The following is a 19,134-nucleotide window of genomic DNA, read 5'->3' on the forward strand; positions in this document are numbered from 1 at the left end:
GCGCATGTTTCACTAGGCCCTGCCGTCTTTCAGACATAGAGGCCTGTGTTTTCGTGGTCGGTCCGTTAGATGGTGGATTTATTAGACTCAGAAGTGAATCAAAGGGAGAACAGTGTACATGGGGCCATTTTTCCGAGAACAATCAAAATGCTCCAGCAGCGAGAACTTGGAAAGAGTACTCACTTGCGTATTCTCTAGCACTTGCCTGGGTGATTTCTCATCATCGGACGCGGCTCCCTTTCTGTGATGCGACTCGGCTGCACGCACTGGCAGTCCTTCTGTGCTGGTTTTCTCTCCGAGTCTGGCTTCAGGATTAGCAAGACCCAGCACCTGCTTCTGCTACTTCCTGTTGCTCAAGACACAAGACTGCTCAAAAACGCCGTCCTCCTCTCTCCACATCGTCTGACTTTTTTTCTTCTCTTCACTTCTCCAATATGATCCCTGGCCTCTGTTCGCAACAACGCAACTCCATCTCGCCGCTGACCATCATGCACACCAACCTCGGTACCCTTTTGACACTTGACTCCCCTCTATCACAGTTCTGTACATTCCTGAGTCTTGTGCAGGTCATGTCCCAGCACTCACGAGCCTCACCACGTCTCGGAGCACTTGCTCTCGACGTCTTTTCACCTGTCTCAGACCTACGCCTTTGATCCCACTTATGCAACAAGCTGCTCCGGGCAGTTCACTGCCGCGGTGCTCGCAAAGCTGTTGTCGTGGCCGGCAGTCTCATTCATCACAGACAGAGTTCAAGGTGGGAACCCCTCTCCTTCGCCTCGTCCTGCCCCCCCCCCCCCGATTTCCCCCCGAACACCAGCCAAGATGATATAGTTTATAAGACTCCTCTGCCTTGGGCAAGAGCACCATGAGTGCGGGGCGCGATGAGTGGTTAACGACTTTTATCGGAGCTCATCACTCGCGGTTTTGTCCCTCGGGAATTTTCCTGCGCCCACCAGCTTTTTGCTGGTGGAAAATCTCTCACTTATGTAGGGTCACGCCAGCCAGCCAATTGTCGAGCCTCGAGCCGGTCACAATCTAGGGCGCGACGAAGTTTGACTCGGCGGGTGGTGGCGGGAGCTAAAACTTTGGTTCGTTGTTACGTCCAGGCTTGGGTCGAAGATGGCATAGTTCGGAGCAGACACTCGAGAGGCTAGGCTCTTGCTTGCTTTCTTTTCAATTCTTGATTAGTTCTGTGCCTGTATTTAGTCTAACATTATGCCTATGCTCACCTTGACTCATAGATCATTCGCGTCTCTAGTTTGCTAGGGTGGACACCCTTTTGAGCAGTGCGGTCCTTGGTGAAATGTACTGAGCTGGCCAATCTGAACCGATTGTCCCAACATCCGTCATGTGATCCGGTTCACGAATTCTCCTGCTTGATCAGTCTGGACTCGGTGTCAGTGTTGGGCCTCGGCCTCCTCGACGTGCTGTCCCTGCATGCTTGTCAACACATACATTGATGACAGATGGAATTGTGGGTCTTGTCGCCATCTACTGCGGGTAATATCCTATAGATTAGTCAAAGCGTTTTACTGCCACTGTAAAACTCTGATATTTTAAAAGCCAGGGTAAGGTTCTATTGAACAGGTTCTGGTCGAAGCTCGAGGTAAATTGGTAGACTATTTGTCCAAACATAATCTTTCCCTATTGCCAGCGGGAGGATAGTTCTGGCTCTCAAAACTAGATGACTCGGTCTAGCTTCTTTGAACAAAATTTATTAACGGGTTTCTACAGCCGGGCAAGCGGCCCATCGGCCCTAGCGATGCCCAATGCTGCTTGTGTTATGTCCTTGATCGAACTGCATCCACACAGCTGCATGCATCTCTTGAACTCGCCGTACAATATATCCAAGGTTTTGATAACGCCTGTCTCTCCGTTGTACTGATAATTTGGCTTTGTCAGCAGATGTCCTTGAAGGCTTCACAAGAGACTAAGAGAATCGAAGAAAAAAGAATTGAGCAAATACTTACGGCCAACCCCCACACCACGGGACGGCCAATCCAGACACACTCGGCACCAAGGGCCAACGCCTTGAAGATGTCAGTGCCGCTGCGGATGCCGCCGTCGACATGGATCCTGATCCTGCCATTAGCGGCTTTCGCGCACTCTGGGAGCACATCGATGGTGGCTGGTGTCTCGTCAAGTTGGCGGCCACCGTGGTTGCTCACGACAACGCCGTCACAGCCGTACTGGATAGCGAGGTGCACATCCTCGGCCGTAAGCACGCCCTTGATCCAGATCTGCATCTTGGTAACGCTGCGTAGCCACGGAATATCAACAGCCCACGAGTGCGCATCCGAGTTAAATGAAGTGAACCCGTCGTCGTGGGTCTGGGCGCGGATATCTTCCGAGGTACGTTCCAGCATGGGCAATGACAAGCCTTCGGGGGTGCGGAAGTCGGAGCGGACCTCATTATAGCGCACGCCCAGCACGGGGCTATCGGCCGTGAGGAACAGAGCCACGCAGCCGGCGGCCTCGGCGCGCCGGATAATGCGCAGCTGCGCATCGCGGTCTCGCATCGTGTACAGCTGCATAACGTGTGCCAGAGGCCCGACCTCAAGACCAGCCTGGCGCACCTGCTCCACCGAGTGGTTCGAGAACGTCGATACACCCATGTGAACCCGGCGCTTGGCGCAGGCGCGGCTTGTCGCCAACTCGCCATCCGGGTGCGCGATGGCCTGTAGCCCGGCGGGCGAGACGCAAAGGGGGAAATCGATCTGCTGGCCAAAGACTGTCGTTGTACTGTCGGCTTTGGATACGTCGACGAGGCAGCGCGGCCTTAAGCGGTACTTGGAGAATGCCCGTGAGTTGTCTTGTACAGTGACCATGTTCGTTGAGCCATCATTGAAGAAGTCTGTATACGTAGGTCAATGGTCGGCTCTAGAGAAGGATTGCTGCATTTGCGACAGACCTCTGTGTACTGCAGGCAGCTTAGCGGAAGCGGCGGCTTTGATGTCCTCCACACACAGCATGATGTTCTCCGGAGTAATCACAGCCATGAGTATTGATAAATTGCGGGTTCACCGAGACAGGACGGGGTGCAAGTTGACTTCTGCTCTGTCGTACATGTGACGGACGAAGTTTAGACGTTCTGCTTTAGCGTCTCCGTTATCGTAAAATGCAATCCGTTGGCAAGTCTGCTCCGGTAGTATATTACAGTCGTGGTGGGGAAAAGGGCGTAGGCATGCGGTGACTAATGATTGTCTTAGTCATTTCCCTCTGAACGGCGTTATTCGTCTGACAAGGATCACTTGGACAGTCTATAATCGAATTTCATCTCCAAACATTTCTAACACTCCGTCTTTGCTGCCTCCTTTGTAGCATCGACACCATGGCTCACGAGAGGACCGCAGTGCGGTTGCGGCAAGCGCCTGCTCCTCCAGCTTTGGTTTCAAAGGCAATCAGTATTGGCAATCTCGTATTCTGCTCCGAACAAGTGGGTTGCAACGCCAAGACCGGCATCATGATTGAGGAGCCGATACAGGCGAGGATGGTGCGCGTTCCCGCCCTTTCAACGCGAAAAATGAGCCCGTATTCCAGGAATGGATTCAATGGCATACAGAAGCAGTCAGTACTGGCTCAGAGTTGAGCATTGCTAACTACGGAGGATCAAATAACTACGGAGGATCAAAGTGTGGGTCACCTTTTACTAGTCCGTGTTGGCAACAAGTTTGCTTGGCTTTAATGAAGGCTGCGGGTTTGACACCGTGATACAGCTTGCCACTATAATCATCCGTTGTATGCATAACGAGCTAAGTATTTGGGGACAGCGAAGAAGGTGACATTATCAATAGACTTGCTCGAATTTCCTTGATACCAAGAGAGTGAGTGCACGAAATTACCTGATTCGAAATTCTGCGAGTTTTGTGTACATCATTTCTCGGGCCTTCTTTCTTCACAAGATCATCTATTTGTCTCTAAAACATGTGCTCCATGAACAAGATCCCAGACCCCTCTGTATGAAATAGTAAATTGATTCCAAATCGTGGCTCAACACTTTCAGAGCCTCGCTTAGAAACTATCTAACCCTGGTAAGCTCCAAATGCAGTGATATGGTCCCAGGACTTTGAACTTAAATAGGTGCCCACCCAGTTTAGACTGTTTAAGAACAGGAAGAGAAGCATTGGGATGGTTTCGGACTGAGACTCAACGGCCGACCCTTTCCATGGTAATGAACACTGCTGACATCAGCTTACTATTGTCATATGCAGGTTTGATATAGTAGTTAACGGTTTAGACCCCGAAGCACGTTTGCCCAACTAGGTCTGAATATTCTGCTCGGTCAATAGTGTGTGGTGACAGCATTGAAATTTGTAAACCGCATTTGATATGATAGGCCAGAGACACAAGCGATCCTTTGATACTGCATGGCTCACGTGAGAAGAATAGTTTCTCCTTCGACCGAAAGTCTGCAGACACATCAGTGAGCCGGGCTCCTTCATTCGAATCAGCCTAATTCGCGATGGCCTCGTTCAGCCAAAAGACATTTCGTATAGCGTCCTTATGGTATGTCTGCGACACAAAGAGCAGTCTGGAGATGGTTAGGGCAGCATAATAGCAAAAGATGATAGTCAAGTCTGAATACACCGCACGGTCAATGAGAGCTCAATGATGTATATAAAGGCCTTGGGGCAGCAACAATACCCCATGACGAATTTCAACCTCTGTAGCAACAACCATCATTACTTGTCCAGACTTGCACTCTCTCTCCAGAATCATATTTCATCATGATCGCTGCAAAAATTACCTCCATCGCCCTCGCGGCCATCTTCAGCACCGCCTCCCTCGCCATGCCATCATCCAACGGCGAAACTTTCATCCAAGCCCGTCAAGAAATTGACACCAGCAACTGGGTTTCCGTCGACTTCCAAGGAAAAACACTCAAGTACAACCCAGCTGCCCTCAACACCTCCGTCCAGGTCCATACCACCTCGTCCGGCGACGTGTTCAGCCCAGCTGTCATCACCAAAGACTGCTGCGGCGACAGCTCCTTCTCCGGTACCGACGCCCCGTGGCCGTCTGAGGGTGACTGTGCTGTCATCCGCGACTGGGCCTACACCCTCAATGCGTATTGGTCCATCTGGACCAACACGCCGGACTATCACGGCGTGGTGGTGTACAATACTTGCGTTTTTGGTGCTGGTACGAGGAACACGTATGATACTTACATTGGGTCGTCTGATATGGGTGATATCGTCCGTGACTCTATCACCAGGCTCGCGGTATGTGTCCTCCCCCCCTGTTGTCTCTCTCGTCTCGACTTCTGTACTGATGCATCGGGTAGAATAACGGCCTTGTTGGGGCCGCAGGAAATATGGGATGTGAGAATTCGTGCACACAGTCTGGGTGCATATTTTCCGGCCGTTCAGACGTTTTCTGGAAGCTCCAGCACAACTAAGTCGGTGTGCAATTCTATATTTTTGCCCATGGAAAGTCTGATGCCACTTGGTAGCAACTTAGTCCGGATGTGGTGAAGGAGTTTCTTTCGTCTGCAGAATTACTTGTTTTTGTTGCAAATCTGAGGGAACATTGACGCTCGCTCATCAGTGTCTGGTGTGCTTATACACTGAGGCAAATGTACGTACGCTATCTAGGATGGCTTTCAACAAGTCGTCTCAGCGCAACATACATAGCAATAGAGTATTTGAAAAAAGTACACGAGATGCTTTCCCCTTGATATCGAGTCCTCCTGTCGGTGCCTCTTCGTAGTTAACGAGGATGGAAGGGTGGCTCTCTGGAGTGCAGGTGGCTCGGAGCATTCAGTCTCCTTGAGTTGACGTCGACCATGGTCTTCGAACCACGGATATGCTTCTAACGAGGCGGTACTCGAATAATTAATTGATGAATGAGAGTTCTGATTGTCATGTAGTTTCAGCAACGCAACAGCAAACCAGGTGGTGTTAGGTCCGCGATTGTAGAGAGCTGACCCTGACCTGTAGACAGCTCTGCACTCAGGCAGAATGCCAGCTGGTCTGGACCATGGGTCTTGTATCCCGCATTAATTCCACGAACACTTTGTTTTCGCATCAACTCTTCTGAACCATTGCATATACCGAGGTTAAACGATGTTCACAATAACTTTGTCTGACTCTTTGTTGGAGGGAACGGAACAGGACCTGTGTCCATGTACTTAGATAGCAATTCAGGCTCATGGACTGATAGCGGGTGGGTTAGGGTCACTGTTGCACCTACAAACGAAGAATGAATCAAGGATATCACATGCAAGCGCTTAAGCATTCTGCCCCGGGAGCGAACTTTTGGTAGTTTCCGGCGAGAATTGCCCTGCAATGTAAAGTTCGACACTAGAATTTTCAAGATTGTTCCCGCTAATGCAACAATTGTGGTGAGCGGCAGGACCCTGAAAAAAAATAATCGGGCAAAACTGAACCAAGTGGCGAGCAATCTGTGGACCCTTTGACATCACCCCACCGGTTGGGCATGGATGCGGGCGTCTGTCGCCCCACGATACCTTCACTGAGTCCCCCTCCTCCACGGGGCAGTATAAACGCGCCTCTGCTACTGCCCCGCTGGTGAGTGAGGAGAGGCATCTCGCGGATCTTTACCTCAACAACGAGCCCCTGACACTTTCTCAATATGGGCAAGAACCACGAAGTCGAACACAGTCTCCGCGCCTCACACGACGGCGGTGATGGCGCATCTCTCGGCCGCCGGACATCAGCCCTCGAAGAGGTGCCCACCCTCGTGCCGCCGCCCGGATTCCCAGGCTTGCCGGTCCGCCGCCGGAGCACCGCATCCCGGCAGAGCGTCACGTTCTCGGAGGACGTCAGACGCCAATCCCACGCGGTGGAAGATGACGACGACGAGGAGGCCCTCGAAGCCCTCACGCAAAGCGCCTCAGCCATCAGCCGCCAGATCTCGCGCAGGCGAGAGTCGGCCGACAATGTCTTCGAGCTGCCCATGATCCAGCGCCCGCGCGCCGCGAAGCCAGGGCTGCCCAGCACCATCCGCGAGGTCCCGTCGAACCTACCCACGCCGTCGTCGACTCGTCCGCCGTCGCCAACGACACCGTCCGGCCGCCTGGCCGGGTCGATAGACTACTTCGGCCAGAGCACCAGCCCCGCCCCTTCATCACCCCAGAGCGATGCGGAGTATGAGACGGGTGTCGGGCAAGCTTATCCTGACGTGGGAGTCATCAAGTCCTGGCGCGGCGCAATGATTCTGAGCAGCACCTGCGGCGCCCAGCTGATGGACAACGTCTTTATGACGGGCGTCAACATCGCTCTGCCGGCCATTCAGAAGGACTTTGGCGTCGGCAGCTCGGACTTGCAGTGGCTCATTTCGGCGTACACGCTGACATTTGGTGGATTTCTCCTTCTGGCAGGCGTTCTGTCCGACAGATACGGCCGCAAGATGATCTTCTGCACCGGCATGGCGACTCTTAGTGCCTGGACGCTCGCGGACGGTTTTGCTCCTAACTTCATCTCACTGGCGATATTCAGAGCATTGCAAGGGATCGGCGCCGCGATGACTGTTCCAAGCGCCGTGGGTATTATCAGCAATTACTTTGTCACCCAGGACCGCACTCTGGCCCTGACTATGTTCGGTGCATCTGGCGCGGTCGGCTTTTGCCTTGGCCTCGTCTTTGGGGGCTTTCTCACCTCGTCGCTAGGATGGCGGTACATCTTCTATCTGGCCACTGTCTTTACCGGCGTTATCGGGATACTTGGATTCTTCTGCCTGCCCAAAGACAGGATTGTCGGCCACACCCGGCCGAAGCTGGACTTTGTCGGCGCGGGCCTCTCTACGGCGGGGCTGATCCTGCTCAGTTTCGTCCTCTCCAGCGGCGGGGAGTACGGATGGGGCAAGGCCTTCATCATCGTGCTGCTCGTGCTCAGCGTCGCCATGATAGTGGCTTTCACCTACGTCGAAAAGAAGGTTCCCAACCCCATCATGCCGCTCTCCCTCTGGAAGCTCGAGAACTTCGCTGCCCTGTGGATCGGCGGCTTCGTCATGTATGGTGGCTACCAGACAACTATCTACTTTGTCACGCTCATGGCGCAGGAGATCAACCACCTGAGCGCCGGCCAGACGGCCCTGCGCTTCTTGCCCATGGGCTGCACCGGCTTTGTCTTCAGCCTGGGCATGTCCCGCGCCCTCGAGGTCTTCAACACGAAATGGCTGCTCGTCGCCGGCATGGTCGTCTGTGCCATCTCGCCGGTACCATGCGCCCTCATGTCCGCCGGCGACATGAGCTTCTGGAAGCACGTTTTTCCTACGACGATCCTGAGTGTGGCTGGCGTCACCATAGTGTACTGCACAATCACTGTCGTCCTTCTGGCCTCAGTTCCCGTGAATGTGCAGAGTATGTGCGGTGGCATGATCAACACTGCCTTCCAGATTGGGAGCGGAGTCGGGCTCGCGCTGGCGAGTGCGGTGGTGCAAGCTGTTGACACGGCCAAGGGGCACTCGGAGCTTCTGCAGTATAGAACAGGGCTATGGTGCTGTGTTGGCCTTGCTGGTGTGGGACTTGTTGCGAGCGTGTTCGGCGTGAAGGACAAGGGCAAGTCCGTGGGTGGTCATGTTATGGTGCATTGATACCTGCTGGGGGAGGCTACGCACGACGTGAACGATGCTACGACAAACAAAGATACAGTTATAATGTTAAACGTGGGAAAACACTTCACTTATAGATAGGGGGTCTAGATTGGCATGCGATAGATTTATAGAGGGTTTGTTTATATGAGATATTGCGTTTCATAGCACTAATACTTTGAGTTTTCACTACTTTGCACCAACAAGGTCTAATAACCGGACTTGCCAGCATGCTGGCTAGAACTTCCGAGACGCGTCCCAGAAAACTTGCCATCTCACTGAAACCAGTCTTATGCGCCGTTTTGGACCGCAGGCGGTTTGTAGTATTGCGTGAAATCATGCATGACATCAAGCAGCCCCTAGGAATATGTCAGCCTGAGGTACGAAGTCCCTGGCAGGGCCGACTCGTCAAATATATGGTACGAGACCCACCTTCTTCATCTCCTCTGCAAACGCCTCATCCTTTTCCGCCCTCTCGACAGCCTGAAAGAACGGATCTGCCTTGATGGCCTCAGGACTAGGATCCCACACTCTACGGATATTGCTGGAAGAGATTGGATTGATGATGTCGTTGTATTTCTGGATTCGGATCTCGGAGTACTTGTCCAGAATGCTATCGTCAAGCTGGCCCGTGGCTATGCCGTACAGGCAATCGAAGAGATTGCCAGCGTCGACGAGGCCTCCTGTGAGACCCATACCACCACTACACAGATAAATCAGCTACACCGATGATCTGGCATGATAGCAAGGAGGAAATGCCACTTACAAAGGGTTGCACACATGAGCCGCATCAGCAGCTAGACAGACTCGCCCCACCCGGAACTTCTCAGCGCACCGCTGGTGGATCTTATACGGGCTAAAGTTGATCACCTTGTACTCATTTGGCTCCGGAGCCCCAGGTACAAACTGTTTGTATTTCCAAGGTAGCCTCTCAAACATCTGCTCTCTCGTCAGTCCGGCATCTTCACCGTAGGTGATGCGTAAGAGGCCGTCGTTGGCTAGCTGGGCGATCATAGGGAAGTGATCCGGATGGATCATGAATGTTGAAGATGTCCAATTGTAATCCTTGAACTTGGGGTAGTACACCTTCGACAGCGTCAGTAAACTCATACTAAACATGAGTCTCGGGATGACCTACATTTGTCGCGACGATCTGCTTGTCCCACGTGAATCCTGGGAATTCGTTGCCGAAGAGCTCGTGACGAACTTTGCTAGGTGCGCCGTCGCACCCAACAATATAATCCGCCTCGAGCCTCTTCTCGCCTTCCGGTGTCTTCACATTTACCCAAGCCTTGTCCCTGTCCTGCCCCAGGGAGAGCACCTCATGGCTAAGCAGCACCTGCGCGGTCGGGTGCCGCGCAAGGTGGTCAGCCATCAGGGGCAATAGTTCGTCCAAGGGCAACGAGACGTGAGTCTCTTGCCCAGGCGGGTTATCCGCCAAGAGCGTGCAGACCTTCTCGAATTTCTTCTCACCACCGACCTCGAGAAGCCGCCAGCTCACGCCATCCGGGACGAACGCGTTCTTCATAATGTCTTCCATCAGCCCTGCGCGCCGCAGCTCGTAGAGCGTCGGCGCGTTGTAGAAGCTGGCGCGCGGGTTGCGGTCTATCTCCTGCCCCTTCTCAAGCACGGTGACTGAGATGCCCTTCTGTGCCAGCATCAGGGCGATGAGGAGGCCGGCGGGCCCTGCGCCAACGACGATGACCTTGGTGGCTTTAGCATGCCGTGGGGAGGGTGGTCCAAGGCAACAAAACTCACATTGAACCCTTCCTTGATCTCTGCCATCTCTAATGTACTGTTATGGAGGTGTGAACAAAACCCTATGCGACTTAATTATCGGTCTGCTCGCGAGTGTATAAAATCAAGCTGATGGACTAGCGAGATTTCGGCATCAAGATATTTAGCCGACAATTAGTAGCATTCACTCCTCTCTGTTTCATGCACTCGTAGCACCCATAAAGGCATAGACTAGCTAGGTCAGGTGGTGGTACGTCAATGAATCCTTTCTACACATGTCAAGCGCGGTAGTTGTGGAGACTGCGGGGAAACAAGAGTTATCCAGATCGCTTCCCCATGGGGTTGCGGATGAACTACTTTCTATCTCAGGGCGTCTGCGGGGGCCTTTCTGGGCGCTGGAGTCCTTGATGAGCCGCGGCGTCGATGCTTTGATCTATCTCCTCGGGGGGATGATAACCTAGAGATTATCTTTATGTTTTGCATTCCCGTAGCACAGAGATTGGCTCGGTCGCATGTTTGCATCGGCGACACCTGAAACCAAAACAATTGTGTATAAGCTCAGAATACTGGCCCGGGTTCAGAAGAAGCCTTTCTATATTACTATGTATAATCGTAATGATCCTATGGACCCTAACCTCACGTCGCCTCAATATCGTTTTACCGGACCTCGGCTTGGAGGCTGTCGAGAGCGTTGTAAACCGTCATCGTGTTGGAGACACGGGGAGTTTCAAAATACCGAAGCCCTCAATGTTAGGAGGTAAGTCAGAAATCTGTCATCAGGTAGCATACAGATCTCGCCAATTCGAGACGTGGACTTGAGGGGTCTTTTGCATTGCATGGCTGAGCTGATCCTGACCAATTGCCACCTTCGAAGTTAATCTCCTCCCGCTCAAGCTTCGATCTAAGCCAAGAGCTTTGGGGGGACCGAGGTGAGGAGAACGCATCGATACATTTGGGTACCGACAACACCTGCTCCTCGAGCACACAAACAATCCCAGAAATACAGATATTCTCCGTACAGATACATCCAAGACAGACACATCCGAAACAGACACACTCAGGACTGATATTATCAACTCTACACGCGTAATAACAATTCTCTCGGTGACAATGGTTGCACAGCAAGAACCCCGATATGCGGATCCCATCTACCAAACCGCTCACGACAACACTTACAACAAACCGATAATCCAGGGCATTCCAGCCGTCCTGCCACCGGGCGTGTCTCAAGATGAGTTTGATAGCGCGCTGAAGAAGCTAGCCGCTTCACTCGGGGAACATGCCGTCTTCCAAGGCGAGAGGCTGAAGGAATATGTAGATCCGTACGAGATTCCGGAGGGTGGCCATGAGAGGAAGGTGCCTGGAGCTGCCATTTGGTGAGCACACGTCTCGAAAGCTGTAGTATCCGAAAGCTGACCATGAGTACACAGTCCATCCTCGGTTGAGGAGCTGCAGGCTGCTCTGAAGGTGGTCAACGAGTTCAAGATTCCGGTGTGGACCGTATCACGCGGCAAGAATCTGGGGTGAGTTTGAATGGTTATGAAGCAGTTCTAGAATTTCACTAAACGTAAATCAGATATGGAGGGCCTGCACCTGTCGTCAACGGATCCATCGTTATGGATCTCCACCGCATGAACAAGGTCCTCGAGGTCAACGAGAAGTTCGCTTATGCGGTGGTAGAGCCTGGTGTCACTTTTGGTGACCTATATACCTACTGCGTCGAGAAGAAGCTCAAAGTATGGCCCAGCACCGCCTCTCTTGGATGGGGCAGCGTGGTTGGCAATGTGAGTCTTTCAAGCATCCTTTTTGCCTTTGAAGCCCGCTTCTTAACCATTTTCAGACCTTGGACAGGGGGATGGGCTTCATTCCCTCAGGAATCCATCACGAAAACATCGCCGGGCTTGAGGTAGTCCTTGCCAACGGAGATGTCGTCCGCACTGGCCAGTTCGCAATGACCTCTTCTCCATCCGCCCATCTGACCCACCTCAGCTTCGGGCCCTCGATCGACGGGCTTTTCCTTCAGAGCAATCTGGGCATTGTTACCAAGCTAGGAATCCATATGACGCCGCAGCCACAAGCGTATATGCCTTGTACCTTTGATATGCCCGACTTTGACGATATTGAGACGAGTAAGTGACATAAGGAAGGGCTACCATGGTGACCCGGACAATCTTGGGGACTATTCCTTACACAATGACCTGCCGAGAATCGACGAGGCTACCTTGATGACCGTCGTCCCACTCTCTCTTTTTATACTGTAGGTTCAGTCTACTAACAAACTACCAGTCACTGATGTGTTCGGCGAGATGCGTCGCAACAAAACTCTCCCGACAATTGTGTACGTCTTCAGTCTTATCGAGTGGTCCGCTATCTTCGGCCCGCGGCACAAGTACTGGGATGGCGACGGGCCGATTCCGGACTGGAAGATCAAGGAGATGCAAAAGGAGCTGGATACTGGGTTCTGGACCGTCAAATGGGGGTTCTATGGGCCAAAGGATGTTCTTCAGGCACAGTACAACGAGGTCAAGCGCGTTGTGTCCAAGGCAGCGCCAAAGGGCCGTCTGAGGAACACGCTCTTCTATGGCGGCGAGGAAGCCCAGCTCCTTGAGGCAGCATCTGTGCCGCAGCCGTATGGTGGGATGTTCGTTGGAGTTCCTAGCATGTTCTCTATTCCCATGGTGGACTTCTATAACCCCAAGGAAGGCGGTGGTGTCGGTGCTCACGGCGCTTACTCGCCCATAGTCCCACTGGACGGCAAGACGATGAAGAAATGGGTCACGGCGGCCCGTAAGGTGTATGAATCCCAGGGCCTGGACTTGTTGTGCGACTACTTCATGCACGAACGCCATGCGGTCTTCGTTTGCATGTTGTGCTTCGACAAGACCAATGCCAAGCAACGTCAGGCCATTGACAACGTGTTCAACGGGCTGTTCGAGGAGGGCTCGAAGCTGGGGTTCGCAAAGTATCGCTCTCACATAGCGCATATGGGTGAGTCCTGCATATTCTGACAGGTGTCGGGGCCGGAGACTAATCCAGACCAGACCAAGTTGCTGAGCTTTTCGACTTCAACGACCATGCATACCGCAGATTCGTGGAAACGATCAAGGTGAGATATTCCCTATGTGGATGCTTTACACATGCTAGGAGGCTGGGGCAAAACTGACAAGGTACAACCACGTAGGACTCGCTTGATCCTAACGGTGTACTCTCCCCAGGCAAGATGGGCATCTGGCCGAAGACATACAGAGATCAAAATTTGAACGGGGCGAAGCATCACAGCGAAGCCAAACTCTGATGGGTGTCGCTTTTGACTGATCGAATGGATCCAAGATGCATCTAATCTGAATAGTGAAGGTCATTTTCCTTATTATCCTATGTATACACGCAGTATAGGTCACATTGAGCTCTGTCTCCGTGTATCAGTACACCGTGATTTGCCTCCCATCCGGACAGGATCAAGATCAAGTCCCCGTGTTACGGGGTGTCCATGCTTATTGACGCAGCCAACAGAAACTATATTCACCGCGATCCACATTCTAGTTACCTATTGGTCATCACCTTTTGAATTTTAGCGGTTTTGCACAAGCACCCGAAGATTGATTTACGTCGGGCTCTTACCCAAGACCGACTTCGTGGTAAAGAGATTTAACACTCAGATCCTATTTTGGCGTGTCACAGACAACAGATGACTAGAATATTGGTGGCCAATGACTTAACCTTACTATGGAGCAATCGAGAAATCACAGTCTGGGTGAGATTTGGCACCTTGACGGTCCGAGGGCAGCGCGCGCGGCGACTAAGCGCCCGCCGGATGTCCGCACCACATCCACAGACAAGACAAGACGACTAGGCCGTCTTATGACATTACCTCGCCCTGCATGATTTACGGCAGCGAAACCTAATCCCAAGTGATCCTGCGATGTTGGCACTTCATGGAGATGGAAATGGGTCACGAGCACGGTATCGGTGGCAAACCCACAGACATACGGGCATATTCCGAACACGGACATGATGCTCGATAAGGGAAAATGCTGCTTTCTCGTACGTAAGGGCGGATCCGCAGCTCTTAACCTCACTGAGGCCATGGATAAGGTTCGTCTTCGTTTGAAGTTTGATGAGGCTTGATCACATGTATCTCCCGTATTTTAAGATGTTGACGACGAGTGGCGCACACGCTCGGAGCAACATGCCCTTATCAGCTCAATGACCATTGACATAGTTTTAAGGTGAGAGATAAAATGATGCTTATCCGTTGTTTTGATCCAAACCTCATCATTTAGCCTTGGGAACCAGTGTCGCAGTCGTTGAACCGTTATGCACTGTCTGAGTGTCTGCACACCTGCTGTCGACAAATCCCGATCGTTCAGCAAGTACGGAGTGTAGAATCAGATGAGACCATAGCCAGAAGGTTAAAAGCCACCGTTGACATTGAATATCAACAATCTCTACGCAGAAGTAAGCATACGAGTTGCACAACGATGTGCGAGGCATGTAATTGAATGTACGATGACACAACGTAGTTCTCGGCATTTTTGTTGAGAGTAAAGTTTCATATAAAATTACAAGGTAATCCTTAGAAGAATATCTTTCCTCAGGACTTTCCCAACAGACATTCCCATAGACACCCGTGACAAGGCTAGCAGCAAGGCAGACAGACCGAACAGGTAACCACCCGCGGACGACATGCGCTTCAGCGCCGCGACAGAACCGCAAGAAGCATGTGAAAGACTGGACGTCATGCCATCTACCTGAGTATATGCAGCATACACACATGATACAGGATCTCACCGCCAAAAGAAGTATTGCAGACGAATATATTCAAAGTATACTGCGTAGTATTCGGCCGTGAGTAGTATCGCAGTTACTTTTTCAACTCTCTCTAAGTCAATTGACAAATCAACGCTATGCCTATCGAACGCCTTGCGACGCCTTGTGACCATCTCTGCTACACAGTGCTGAACATTGGCTCAATTAACCCATGGACAGGTAAAACCCACCTCCCACGCTGCAGCAGCAAATATAGTCACATCGTGGCCCCTCATCCAATGTCAATTCTATTTCCTGCACGTGGGGCCAACCTTCTTTAACGGTACACTTGTGCAGACAGCTGCAGTCTAAGGCTCCTTGTGGTAAAGGACGACTATAGCAGACGAGGGGACATAAATGCTATTGCCTAGGTTAGGAAGAGTACTTGACGAAAAAGCAAAAACACTACGTAGATCGGCCGTTTGATAACCACAACAGGATCAGGAACTAGGTGTCAACGTCGGGTGAAACGGCCGGGACAGGAAATGAAGGCCGTTCTGGAACCACAGAACCAGATACACCGGTCTTCAACTCCCCAGAGCCTTATGCACCTGTCATGAGCTTATCAAGAATTTGAGAATCGAACTACCGTGCCTTCTTTTTTTCGGAGATACGCGTATGAGCCTGAATTGTTCTTGCAAGGGCATGTTGGGACGGACGTCACTTGAGTTTCCAAGGTTCTCCCGGATCCCGGAATCGAGCATGTACCGGAGGAAAGCCGCTAGCACATCGTCAACACCACCCCACGATCGGCCAACAGCCGGAACTACTGTACGGTGATGGACTGCAGTTCTTCAGACAGCATGGGGAGTGTGGAGGTGTCCATCTTTTCCCGATCCGGCGATAATAATCATCCAGATAAGGGAGCTCCCGCAGGATCAGTAACACTCCGGCCCCAAAATACTACGCATATGCCTATAACAAGGGTCTCTATGATATCACGGCGGTGAGACTCACAAAGGGCTGGGACGGCCAACTAGTCGTCATATTCTTAGCTGCATTATAGCTGCAATAAGTTTCGGCTGCCCTGCCGTCGCATCGGTGATAGTTTATTCCCCCCACGAACCTGCCTAGAGATGCACGTTGAGGCTTAGGATAACGCCCGCCCTACTTTCTCCGCTCGGCAGACGGCTGTCACCTAGATCCGATTTAACGCGATGCAGCAAGGAAAATGAACTCATGCTGAAGATATCGCCCAGCCAGCCTTGACTTTATCCCTGCCCAGCGTACCAGCGATTCATGATATTCTTCCTCACAAGGTTTGGCAAAATGCACTAGGTACCAAAAAGCAAGTCCAGGCGGCATATATCTGAAGTATTTTGCATCGTGGGGCCACAATTAAGCTCTTACGATCATCACCAGTCAAACTCTTCGCCCTGCCTTACGCATTTACCCGATGCCACGCCGGGTCCCGTAGCTAGAGTGAACTTACGGCGGATTTGACACCGACAATACAGCCGAGGGAGTGGTGAGGCTCGGTACGGCCAGCCGAGCAGACAACAGGGGACCCAGAAAGCCGGGAGGCCGGAAGTTTAGTTGTCGGATCGACCGGCTAACGGGCAAGTCAGATCATCACCTCATACTCTAAACACCACAGAGGACATGACATTCCACCAGCCTCGGCACTGTTTGCGATGGAGGATGGTCGACGGTCAATCTGTCATAGTAGCCGCGCCCCTTATGTCACGGCCTAGCACGTCATTTCCACAAGAGGCCGTCCCCCTTGCGCTGCCACGTTTTTCCAAATCCCAAAGGCCTAGAATGCCACGACTGCCCGTCGTGCTATCGATGGGAAAGCGCACCACTGACGATGCCAAGGCCAACGGACCCAAAGACGGGTTCGCGTTGTCTGGCATGTGGGATCGCAGATCCTAACCCTCTTACTAATTAGTCTCGGGTTGCCGTGTGGGCGGGCGAACATAGGAAGAAGGAAAAACCCCGATGTTGAAACCGCCATCTGCTAACGGCGAGGGGAGATGGTGCTCGAAGAATTGAGCCGCCCCTCGCGCCAGAAGGGGGGATGGAAGAGATCCAGGCGTCTGGACCCTTGATCAACGGCGTCCGCTATGACAGTTCGCTAGTCTCGGGGTGGTGTGGTGGTGGTGGGAGAGAGGACAGAAGGGGGGGTGTGGATTGTCCTCCCTCCCTCTCCCTTGCTTGAGACTCTAGCCCCGGGCACTGTATGTACTAAAGCTGCCTAGCTCCGGAGGCGGGTGATGAACAGCAATCCGTGATTTGTCTCTTCGGCCGTGACGGGTTTGGCGTGTTCGAGAAGTCGGCGTTGCGATGCGTACTGTGTGAGCATCACTGCGTGCGTGCGAGCGTGATTGTGAGGCTGATGTTGGACAGACAGCAAGCCTCTTGAAACTGTGATGGCAGAGTCAAGATCCCGCAGAAGCGAAGGGGTATATGCGTTGCACTATGTAGGCGGACCGGCTGCAGCTCAGGCACACATATCTGCACTCACCAAATTTGCGGCTCTGCATCCAATTCAGCCGGCCCAAGTTCTGGATCGACAGACACGCATTCCGGACCCTGAGGGACGGCTGGCTAGTCGTACAGCACCGTTAGAAATATGGCACGTAACTCGCAGAGACAACATCATGAGCCATGACGACAACCTCCAAGAATAGCAGAGACAAATACACGAAGATACATGCCGGCGGGCAGCTGCTCACGAACTACATTATCGTCATACCCGTCGTAAATCTGCTGATCAGTCCGATCTGGTCCCTCTCACCAGAGACAAACTAAACCCCATCAAGCAGCCAGAAATGTCACGATGGGAAGGGGGAGGGCAAGTGGTGGCGTGTTGTCCGATATTCTATGTTGGCATTTGAGCCTAGCCAAACCCACGTGACAGATAGAGGCATTGCATAGGAGCACCCAAGACAGCTTGACAAATAGAAACAAGCTCATCGCAGGATGTTCCGACTCGCCGGCGTAGGGCGTGCATGAACTGGGGGTCCGCCCTAGCCAAGCCAGCGATGGGACGACGAGCAAGCAGAAGAAGGGGTCCCATCCTCAAACTCCATCTTGGCGACGGGTCCTGCTGGAGCCGGTGCCTCGACCTGGTGATGGTGGTGGGGAGGGGGGGCGTGCCTGTCCGGGAGAGGAGCATCATGTGAAGGAGGGAGGGGCTCATGCAGGAGTTGGGAACAAAATCGATCACGATCATGATCGTGAAGGTGATTTGGTGTATGAGTGGGTGAATGGGATTTGCATTGAGCACGGTGCCACTCCGATATTGATTATCTCCGTCCCCTCGAGAGATTCCAGGAGGAGGTGACGGAGTAACAGTCAAGTGGCCGTGCTGCAAGTTGCATGCAGGTAGTTATTTAAACGGTTCCGGAGGAGGGACGAGCCTTGAGCATGCTTCCGCGATGCAACCACACGACGTCCAAATGCCGAGATGAGAGTGTGTTCGTGCGTTTTCTGGTTCGAGTGAGCTGTCAGTGATTAGCCTCTTTCTTGCTTAGGCTCGAGGCGGTCCCATACGCAAGTGGCAAAGATATGGCGATCAACTGGAGGAAGTAGCTTGCCATACAGGTGCCTGGGGCCCTACACAGGTTGTCGCTGAAGTCGCATGAGTCGTGGGTGTCTTTCTACCTTGGTTGCAGTACTGTGTACACAACAGCGTTGACACCGGACGGTTGAGGGGCAACGCCATTTGCGGGGCAAAGACTAGGCGTATGACGTTCACATGCGAAGGCGCGAGCAAGCATATCACCCATTCATCCATACAATGTGGGCAGACAACCACCAGGGTCCTCGTCGACAAGCAGGGTGGCCCCACCAAGTGCGAGCCGGAACGTCGACGCAGCCGGGTTGACGATGCCCTCCTGGCCAGCCCTGGGAGGTGTGGGTGGGCTTGGGGAGAGGCCGTGCGCCGGCCAAAGGCTGTCTGGTTCGAAACAGGTACGGTATGATCTTTCATGCAGCAGATCGGCTGGGGATTTTCGAGTCGCACTGTGTGGGCAGAAAACAGGCGAGAACGTGAAGCATAGAACCAGCCGTTTCGAGGCCACGATGATTCTC

At 52.6% G+C, this 19,134-nt stretch overlaps 7 protein-coding genes across 7 annotated transcripts; 5 read left to right on the forward strand and 2 right to left on the reverse strand.

Annotated features, from left to right (window-relative positions):
* Positions 1 to 434: 434 nt before the first annotated feature.
* Positions 435 to 653, forward strand: J7T55_005651 (uncharacterized protein; the record flags this gene model as incomplete). The annotated part of the gene is made up of 1 exon (XM_053144457.1): positions 435 to 653. The coding sequence occupies one exon, from the start codon at positions 435 to 437 to the stop codon at positions 651 to 653; it is 219 nt and encodes a 72-aa protein (XP_053000422.1).
* Positions 654 to 1,728: 1,075 nt separating this feature from the next.
* On the reverse strand, positions 1,729 to 2,999 carry J7T55_005652 ((S)-2-hydroxy-acid oxidase; the record flags this gene model as incomplete). Its single annotated transcript, XM_053144569.1, has 3 exons — positions 1,729 to 1,881; positions 1,971 to 2,854; positions 2,912 to 2,999. The coding sequence occupies 3 exons, from the start codon at positions 2,997 to 2,999 to the stop codon at positions 1,729 to 1,731; spliced, it is 1,125 nt and encodes a 374-aa protein (XP_053000423.1).
* Positions 3,000 to 3,331: 332 nt separating this feature from the next.
* On the forward strand, positions 3,332 to 3,589 carry J7T55_005653 (uncharacterized protein; the record flags this gene model as incomplete). The annotated part of the gene is made up of 1 exon (XM_053144680.1): positions 3,332 to 3,589. The coding sequence occupies one exon, from the start codon at positions 3,332 to 3,334 to the stop codon at positions 3,587 to 3,589; it is 258 nt and encodes an 85-aa protein (XP_053000424.1).
* A 1,138-nt stretch (positions 3,590 to 4,727) lies between these two features.
* Positions 4,728 to 5,460, forward strand: J7T55_005654 (uncharacterized protein; the record flags this gene model as incomplete). The annotated part of the gene is made up of 3 exons (XM_053144790.1): positions 4,728 to 5,222; positions 5,285 to 5,321; positions 5,453 to 5,460. The coding sequence occupies 3 exons, from the start codon at positions 4,728 to 4,730 to the stop codon at positions 5,458 to 5,460; spliced, it is 540 nt and encodes a 179-aa protein (XP_053000425.1).
* A 1,134-nt stretch (positions 5,461 to 6,594) lies between these two features.
* On the forward strand, positions 6,595 to 8,556 carry J7T55_005655 (major facilitator superfamily transporter; the record flags this gene model as incomplete). The annotated part of the gene is made up of 1 exon (XM_053144901.1): positions 6,595 to 8,556. The coding sequence occupies one exon, from the start codon at positions 6,595 to 6,597 to the stop codon at positions 8,554 to 8,556; it is 1,962 nt and encodes a 653-aa protein (XP_053000426.1).
* Positions 8,557 to 8,843: 287 nt separating this feature from the next.
* On the reverse strand, positions 8,844 to 10,338 carry J7T55_005656 (FAD binding domain-containing protein; the record flags this gene model as incomplete). Its single annotated transcript, XM_053145011.1, has 5 exons — positions 8,844 to 8,912; positions 8,986 to 9,256; positions 9,320 to 9,639; positions 9,692 to 10,258; positions 10,312 to 10,338. 5 exons carry the CDS (start codon positions 10,336 to 10,338, stop codon positions 8,844 to 8,846), a joined length of 1,254 nt encoding a protein of 417 aa, XP_053000427.1.
* A 1,062-nt stretch (positions 10,339 to 11,400) lies between these two features.
* On the forward strand, positions 11,401 to 13,585 carry J7T55_005657 (uncharacterized protein; the record flags this gene model as incomplete). Its single annotated transcript, XM_053145122.1, has 7 exons — positions 11,401 to 11,666; positions 11,721 to 11,813; positions 11,867 to 12,074; positions 12,131 to 12,419; positions 12,577 to 13,278; positions 13,338 to 13,396; positions 13,472 to 13,585. The coding sequence occupies 7 exons, from the start codon at positions 11,401 to 11,403 to the stop codon at positions 13,583 to 13,585; spliced, it is 1,731 nt and encodes a 576-aa protein (XP_053000428.1).
* Positions 13,586 to 19,134: the final 5,549 nt, after the last annotated feature.

Source organism: Diaporthe amygdali (assembly GCF_026229845.1).
Source record: "Diaporthe amygdali strain CAA958 chromosome Unknown NODE_1_length_4327563_cov_65_473760, whole genome shotgun sequence".
NCBI lineage: Eukaryota > Fungi > Ascomycota > Sordariomycetes > Diaporthales > Diaporthaceae > Diaporthe > Diaporthe amygdali.